This window comes from Garra rufa, chromosome 15 (genome assembly GCF_049309525.1).
Source record: "Garra rufa chromosome 15, GarRuf1.0, whole genome shotgun sequence".
Classification (NCBI taxonomy): Eukaryota; Metazoa; Chordata; class Actinopteri; order Cypriniformes; family Cyprinidae; genus Garra; species Garra rufa.
In genome coordinates this window covers 14,739,052-14,747,590 of record NC_133375.1, presented here as the reverse complement: position 1 = coordinate 14,747,590, position 8,539 = coordinate 14,739,052, and the positions used below count along the sequence as shown (strand labels likewise).

The 8,539-nt window shown below is 36.2% G+C and overlaps 2 protein-coding genes across 2 annotated transcripts; one reads left to right on the top strand and one right to left on the bottom strand.

Annotated features, from left to right (window-relative positions):
• Positions 1-2,841: 2,841 nt before the first annotated feature.
• Positions 2,842-3,922, bottom strand: LOC141287658 (H-2 class II histocompatibility antigen, A-U alpha chain-like). Its single transcript, XM_073819807.1, has 4 exons — positions 3,859-3,922; positions 3,469-3,735; positions 3,033-3,313; positions 2,842-2,964 (listed from the first exon to the last, which is right to left on the bottom strand). The coding sequence occupies exons 1-4, from the start codon at positions 3,920-3,922 to the stop codon at positions 2,842-2,844; spliced, it is 735 nt and encodes a 244-aa protein (XP_073675908.1).
• LOC141286537 (rano class II histocompatibility antigen, A beta chain-like) lies at positions 3,701-7,327 on the top strand. Its single transcript, XM_073818589.1, has 5 exons — positions 3,701-4,195; positions 4,429-4,695; positions 4,859-5,140; positions 5,217-5,330; positions 7,006-7,327. Exons 1-5 carry the CDS (start codon positions 4,105-4,107, stop codon positions 7,068-7,070), a joined length of 819 nt encoding a protein of 272 aa, XP_073674690.1. The 5' UTR covers positions 3,701-4,104; the 3' UTR covers positions 7,071-7,327.
• The last annotated feature ends 1,212 nt before the right edge of the window (positions 7,328-8,539 follow it).

The window sequence follows — 8,539 nt, the reverse complement described above, 5'->3', positions numbered from 1 at the left end:
ATTCATAAAAACCGAATCTACTATAGCGAAATGCCACGTAAATTCGTCGTTTTTTGGATTCATAAATCAAATGTTGGTCTGTCACTTAATTCAAATCGCGATATGGACTAGTGTATGTGAAAACTGAAATGCAAAAAGACCGTTTTAATATGAATCCGATATGTTCCGTTTGCCTAGCTGTATGTATGAATGGTGGAGACTGAAAATGGCGCAATACTGAAAAACACGTGACGCTCCCGGTAATTTTTGGCATTTGCATCTCACATGAACAGATAAACTCAATCTCCAAAACTGCTGTGAGTGTCACTTTTACCGTTTCATTTGAGAAAACTAGCATCATATCATACTCGTGGAAGCTTCATGAATATTAATGAGCTGCTCATCTCTAAGCTGGCACATTGATAAAAATATATATTTAATTAGGAGCTCTAGCCGCTTTTAATATGTGGTTTGTTGAATCTGCCGCTTTGAATCGCCGATATTTTAGTCTCATTACTGTGATCGCATGTGCTCTATGTAAAGTTATAATGCAGAGGGAGTGCTTACTTACCACACAAGTTCAGCTGTGATACTTGGGATCTGTAAATCATTCGCCATCATCAGCACAGTTATTTCTCCATCATTCACCATCATCAGCGCACTCATCTCTGTTTATGTGGTAAGTGAAATCTTATGTACTGCAATGTAACAGGCTAGCGCTAGCAAGAAGCTAACCGAAGCTAAGCATTGTCCTTGCTTTGTTTTGTTTTTTTTTCACAATAGCCTAGCTGCAGAACTTCTGATGGTTGGGCTATGCAAATGTTGGGGGCGTAATTATTAATGATCGCGACTCTTACATAATAGCCGGTGTTATGTTGGAATTGGCCTCTTTTTCAGTGGTCTTTTGCAAACACTACATTTATAAAAGAAGGAGGAATCAATGGTGTTTAAGACTCACAGTATCAATGTCATGTCCATGTACTGAGCTTTTATTATTCAACTATTTCAAGGTAAATACAGTTTTCCATTCTATGGCACCTTTAAAGATCAGACTATATTTGCGGAGTCTGATGCAAATCCTGAACTTAGTAACAACTAGCAGCAAGCTAGTTTTCCACAAAAGGCCTCCCAGTGTACTGGCCTGGCTCAAAACTGCTTAACTTTCGTGATAAACCAAACCCTGGCTACTGCATGCAATACAGAAACTGCATTTGCACACCTTAATAAATGAGGTCAAATTCCACAGAATGACCAAATTACCACAGAAAGTCAGGAGGCCAGTTTAATGCCTCATCTGAAAGACGTTCCTTTTACGGGGACCGGTTTAATGTTTCAACAAAAAGTTGCTCCTTTTTTACAATCTGGAGTCCACATCATGTCAGGGAATGAGCAAAAGATTAAAACTACCTCTAGCATAAAGGTGATTTTGTGGACCCTAAGAGAATCACAGGCGAACATGAATAAGAACATGAAGACCACAATAATGATATCTGCAGGCAGTTTAGCCGTTTTAAACGGACAGAATCTTTGCCTGAAGGGCAGAAACATCCAGGTTACAAAATCTAGCAAAGGTGGATGGCAAGGACCAGATGGCCACCGCACAGATGTCTCCAATAAAGATGCCACTGCACCAGGCCCAGAAGGAGGCCATTCCTCTGGTGGAATGAGTGCTGACTATAACTGGGCACTGCATGCGGTCTGCGGCAAAGGCTGGTGCTAAGGCAATGACTATTTAATGACTATCTATTTAGTGAGGTAGTCGGTAAGTTGCAAATGAGACTACAACCAGATGCTCATTCAATTGCAAAGGCATTGCAAGTATCATACATTTGAGTGAACTAACCAGAGGTTTATACAGTAATAAGCTGTGTCCCTTGGTTACAAAGGTGCTTAGTTGTGTGCAGATGGTTAAACAACTCTTTTTATTTATATTCCCTGTTCCTCTAACAGTTTCATTCATTCACTCTCACTTGCCCTTCCCTCATGGTTAAATTTTTATACGAAAACTTTTGTGTACTTTCACTGAGTTCTGATTCTGATGCTTGCACATAATGTTCCTTTAACGAACCGATCTATAATGCACTAGTACTGTAAGAAAGTTATTTTCTGTGGCGACAAAAATAACATTTCTTAGTTTATGTGAAATTACACTGTTCACAGGATGAACAGACTAATTGTTTGTAATATAAATTCTGCTGCAGTTACTTCTGATTGTAATTAATTAAAATAATTATTTATGTACATTGTCCTTTGAGTAAATTTCTCTGTCATGTATCATCTTACATTTTGTTCTCTTAAACACTAAAACAAAAATGAAGAAGTAAAATAAAAAAAATATAAAAATAAGGAAGCACAGAAAAACAACCGTAAACATCTAGTGTGACACATGATTGCACATAGTTTGCCACTGCAAGGACAGTCAGCTTTCCTTTCTGTCTCCCTGTAGCAAAGTCTTAGGTGTCTGCTATTTCGGACAATACAGTTTACTGCTCTGGCCATATCTCCAGCCCTCATGCCTCCCTGCAACATAACTATGATTCAGTTGGTGTGCACTGTGCTCCATCTCAACTGGACTTTAGTCCGTTGATGCAGAAATGCAGTAACAACAGTACGACATATTCTACAAGAGTCATTTCAGAGTAAGGAATAATATTTGTCATATTTTTACTAGTTTATTTATTACATTTTACATTTTTAAAAGGAAGAGGAATACCAGGCAATGTAAAATGCAGAACCATTTTAGATTATTGTTTTTAAAACAGGAGGAACATAATGTGTATTTGACCTACAGAAGGTTTTGCAATGCAAATATGGCATCTGTAAAAACACTAACAACAAATATGTCAGTGTATATCAATATTATTATATCCAGTTTTTCCCTTTGGCAATGCAAAAGACTCCAGTGGCGAGACCCAGGAGCCCAAGAGCCAGACCAACTCCACAGAACACTGATGGACCAACGCTGGGCTGGTTTATCTCTACAACTGCACACACAGACACAAATATTTGTGAAATTCATTGTGTGTTTCTAAAGAGGTTAAAATGTTAATAACAAATGTTCTGGTTTGAGGTTGCTGAAAGGCTTTGTGCTCCACAGAACAGCTGTAAACGTCTTCTCCCTCTGGAATGAAGCTCAATCGAGAAAATACATTTAGTGTCCCATCTTTGTTGGGGTAATATCTTGTGAGAGTTGATTCATCTGTCACATTGACGTTGTTTTTGGTCCACGAGACTCTGACAGGCGGAGGAAAGAATCCAGAAACCAGACAAATCAGGGTGTTCCTGACATTTAATTTCACATCATTCCTGGGGTAAACTGAAGTCCAAGGGGGTTCTGTAAGACATTTTTAAACCTTATTTCAGTTTGATAATAACAAAATGATATACTATTTACCTGTATTTGTAATGTATACTAAATGGATGTCCCTTTACTTTGAATTGACAGTTAAATGCTTAATTCAAATGGGGTTTAGATAAAACAAAACTTACCAAGAGATTCAGATCCATTAAGGGAGAGTGTCCTGAAAAATGCGTCTTTGCAAAAAGTTGTTACTTCAATATAATCTATGTTAATAGTATCCAAGGGGTGTGTATTGAAGATAGGTTGCGTTGGTACAAAGTCAGGTGCTACAAAAAACACTTTTTTCTCATTTAAGTCCATGTATGCAGCGACTTCATTGTTAAAAGTGAAGAGAATTTCATTAGTACCTGCTGATTCACTGCACGATTCAATCACGCCAAATTCAAGATTCAAGCCTAGATTACAGAATTAGAAGATTATTATGTTAGAGCTCACAAAGAGCATGAAATAAAATAGCTCAATAAGCTTTAACATGAATGTATTACAAATGTTTATTAAGGGAAGAGTCTTTTACTTACTTTGGCCCTCAGTATATAGGAAATAGGTGATGAAAAACAATATTCCACAAAATGTTCCAATCATGTTTGTTCACAGAATTGAATCTAACCAAAGAACAGCTGCATCCTTCTGCTTAACATTGTAATTCTGCTGTGCACAGTCATTTGAATAATGTTTTGGTTTAAAATGTTCTGATTGGCAGGTGCTGACACTGAGAGTGTCATTGTCATATCCAGGCACGGATGTTACAGTGCCCAGACTAATATATGCATAAGACAAAAGTACCTGGCACAGATGCAAAAATGCAGTATCCTGTGCTGTATCTGGCAATGATATTATCTACTTTATTTGAAACAGGTAAGATAAAATGCCTTAATATAAAAATGCCTCTGTGTTTTTTCCAGAATTCAATATTGCAGAATGTTGTTTGCCCAAACATTTTTTAAATATATGTCTTGTTTTTATGAAATGGCTTTAGTCTGCTTTTATATTATAATATAATCTAAAGATATATCTTATATTTGCACATTTTTGTATTCCACTCCTGTTCATTTCTCTCTCTCTCTCTCTCTCTCTCTCTCTCGTTTTAGTGCATGCACATTATGGATATGTCCAAATATTGTGTCATTCATCTATCTCTCAACAAACTGTTGAGTTAACTTACTCAGTCAACTTCAACAAGTTTGAATATCTGAGATACAACAGTACTGAGGAAAAGGTTGTTGGTTACACTGAATTTGGAGAGAAATGGGCAGAGGACTATAATAAAAACAAGATTATACTTGCACAGGGAGATCTTCTCATGCAACACTGCAGACTATTTAAAGTGTTAATTGCCTCTTTTGCTGAGAAAACAGGTAAAATAGGTATTCTTGTTCCTACTTGTAAATATTTTCAACTTGTAAATTCTTAATATTAAATACGTTAGATATTAATTTATGGCAGTAGCTATTCGCAAAAAGTGCATATAATAGATGGCATTTACACTAAGTGGAAATTGTTTTATTTCCACTTCTACAGTAAAACCAGAAGTCATTATCCGGTCAGACAAGGAAGCTAAAGGGAATGAGAAAGCTGTTTTGATCTGCAGTGCTTATGACTTCTACCCCAAACCTATTAGACTGACGTGGATGAGAGATGATAAAGTGATGGCAGCTGATGTGACGTCCACTGAGGAGCTGGCTAATGGAGACTGGTTCTATCAGATCCACTCCCACCTGGAATACTTCCCCAAACCTGGAGAGAAGATCTCCTGTGTGGTGGAGCACGCCAGCTCCCATAAACCCATGATCTATCACTGGGGTAAGAAGTGAGCTACGATGAAATTAAAGTGTGTAAAATCATATTTACTATACAACATTTTTTTTGCTAATTCCAGATCCTTCTATGCCTGAGTCTGAAAGGTCTAAGATCATTCTTGGAGCTGTGGGGCTGCTGATGGGGGTTGTTATAGCGGCTGGAGGACTTATCTACTATAAGAGAAAACACACAGGTTGGTATTTATATTCAGTGTTAATTATTAAAGTTCATGCAAGATCCGCAATCAGTGTTAAATATTCAACTAAATATCTTCGGTACTTTTTCAAGTAATGCAAGAGGGACTTTCTTTAATCTGCGGCATATTAATTTCACTCTTTGTGTGAGAGCCTTTAGAATTTTCTATTTAGGCATAAACATGACCCAAAACGTCATCAGAATTTCATACATGTTCTGAAAGTAGAAAAAGAGAACCCAATCAAACAAGTCAGAGAAAAAAAATTTTTGTCATTTATTTACTGAGAAAAATGGTCCAGTGTTACATATCTGTGCATTGCAAAGGTATGTGTGTACTTTCAGTTTTTGGTGTGACCCCTTTTTGCTGCAGTAACTGAAGGTAAAGTTTCTTGTAAATGCTGATCAGTCCTGCACAATAACAAATAAGAGTTTTAGCCCATTCCTTAGTGCCAGAGCACTTAAACTATGGTGGGTTTCCATAGTTAGGTCCTTCCAGAAACATTTTAATTGGATTAAGGTCTGGACTCGGCCATTCCAAAACATTAGCTTTGTTCTTCTTTAAACATTCTTTGGTAGAATGACTTGTGTGCTTGGGGCCGTTGTCTTGCTGCATGGGCCACGTTCTCTTGAGACTCTTCTTAAACAGATGTCCTGATGTTTTCTTTCAGAATTTGCTGGTATAACTCAGAATTCATTGTTCCATCAATGTTGACAGGCTAAAAAACTAAATGCGTTTAGTTGCTTAGAAGTTACCCAGGGAAATTTTGCAACCTTGCAGACCATTATGCATTCTGCTTTGGAGTCTTTGTTGATCTTTGTTGGTCGACCACTTCTCAGGAAGGTAACAGTGGTCTTAAATTTCCTCCATTTGGACACAATCTGTCTGACTGTGTGGAGTACAAACTCTTTAGAGATGGTTTTGCAACCTTTTCTAGCCTTATGAGCAACATCAACACTTTTTCCAAGGTCCTCAGTAATCTCCTTTGTTCGTGATATGATTCACTTTTCCTCAAACCTGATCAGACTTTGAAAGATTCTTGTTCTTTGAATAAAACAGGTCACATGACATTTGATAGTCATTGCAGTGACTAAAAACACATCTACACAGATGGACTTAAAGGATAATTTCACCTTTAAATAAACTGCTAATCCAAGAGATTCACAAATTTTTGCAACCCACAGATATGTGGATCATTTTCTCAATGAATAAATGACAAAGAAAATATTTTTCTCTCACTTCTAAAATGGGTTCACAAACTTTTAAACAAACCCAAAAGTATTATAATTAGGGTGACCATACGTCCTCTTTTACCCGGACATGTCCTCTTAAAAAAATGCGTAGAAAAATGCGTAAAAAAAAGTTTTGTGAAGTATGGCAACTGTGGTAGGAAGCTTTTTAGCTGTGTTTACTGTAAAATACCAAAACTAGGACCCCAACCCCTTGTCCTACATCCTCTTTTTTGAAAACTAAAACATGGTCACCCTAAATATAATGCTAGTAAGTAATGCAGTTAATTACACAATATTGTAATGCATTACTTTTAAAAGTAACTAAGCAAAACTGTTCATATTGTATGGTAAAGAATGAAGACAGATTCGGCGCTCATTAATATTCAGTGTAAATAATATTATCTGAGATGCTGGAAATGTTGTTGTTTTGTTGCTGTCTACAGGCTTTTACAGACTTCCAGCCTGTTTGCTTCCTGTTCAAACAGTGAACGACACTGAACTCCAATAGGTCGTAATATCTGTGTCTGCAACATCCCTCCACACCATCTGAGACAACCTTGGCTTGAGTAGGCCTACTGTGTGACAATACCCAGGCAACAGTCCTCTATACAGTATTTCTCAGCTCCTGCAAAATATGTCTAATAATGCTCAAACAATAGGGTGATCTGTTTACAGAAAACTAAATTTATGAGTTATGATTTTTCAATTACTATGTGCACTTTTAAGCCTGTAGACTTTTAGAAAATAAATTCTCTTTTGTTCTTATTTGTACTAGTTTATTTATTATATTTTACATTTTTGAGAGGAAAAAAAATACCAGCCAATGTACAATGCAGAACCATGTTAGATTGTTGTTTTTGAAACGGGAAGAAAATAACGTGTATTTGATCTACAGAAGGTTTTGCATTGCAAATGTGTATGGCATCTGCAACAGAACTAACGACAAATATGTCATTGTTACTGTATCACTATAATTATATTCAGTTCCTTTGTTTGGCAATGGAAAAACACCCCAAGTCATACCCAGCAGCCCAAGAGTCAGACCAACTGCACAGAGCACTGATGAACCAATCCTGGGCTGCTTTATCTCTACAACTGCACACACATACACAAATAATTGTAAAAAGCGTTTTAACGAGGATTAAATGTGAATAACAAACACAAACCCACTCCAAGTTCACTATTTTGTGACTGTTTTGAAACCTTATTATTATAAAATGTGAGCAAATTATAGGCTATTTTGGTCTTGTCTTTTCTTGGTTAATTTAGGCTCTTGGATTTTGTCAATACTAATTTTATTGTTTGTTTCCCAGCTATAACTAACTACCAAGGGCTTACTGCCGATGCTAAGTACATTATTTCCCTCACCATTTATTTTACTCATCAGTTTTCATACAGATATTCCACAAGTTACCACCAGAGGTCAGTCTACTAGCATCTGTATTTATGTATGTTTTATGCTTTTCTTTCTAAGATAAGAAGGAGAATATGGTGGAACATGCCAGCTCTCATAGGCCAATGATCTATCACCACAGAAAGAACAATGATGAATTTAAAGTGTTAAGAATACATTTCTATAAAATCGTATTTGACACAGGCAGAAGGTCTATTAAAGGGTATTATCACAAAGCGGAAAAAATGGAAGAGAAATTAGAAGAAAAATAAGAAATAACTTTAAAAATGTCTTTAAAGAAAACTAATTTGTATAAATGTATTGAATATGTTTCCTTTTTTTATTAAAAAGACAAATTATTTAAAAAAGAATATATTTTCAAATGTAACTTATGTCTGTAATGCAAAGCTGAATTTTCAATATCATTACTCCAGTCTACTTCAGCATCACATGATCCTTCAGAAATCATTGTAATATGCTGACTTACTGCTCAAGAAACATTTCTTATTATTATCAATGTTTAAAACAATTGTGCTGCTTAATATTTTTGTGAAAAACTATTTTAGTTTTGATTTTAGATTTGT

Coding starts and splice junctions, on each gene's coding strand:
- LOC141286537 (XM_073818589.1), top strand. CDS start 4,105: ATGCATAAGACAAAAGTACCTGGCACAGATGCAAAAATGCAGTATCCT. Junction 4,696..4,858: donor CTCTTTTGCTGAGAAAACAG/GTAAAATAGGTA, acceptor CCACTTCTACAG/TAAAACCAGAAGTCATTATC. Junction 5,141..5,216: donor ACCCATGATCTATCACTGGG/GTAAGAAGTGAG, acceptor TGCTAATTCCAG/ATCCTTCTATGCCTGAGTCT.
- LOC141287658 (XM_073819807.1), bottom strand. CDS start 3,922: ATGATTGGAACATTTTGTGGAATATTGTTTTTCATCACCTATTTCCTA. Junction 3,736..3,858: donor CCTATATACTGAGGGCCAAA/GTAAGTAAAAGA, acceptor TCTGTAATCTAG/GCTTGAATCTTGAATTTGGC. Junction 3,314..3,468: donor TAATGGATCTGAATCTCTTG/GTAAGTTTTGTT, acceptor AATGTCTTACAG/AACCCCCTTGGACTTCAGTT.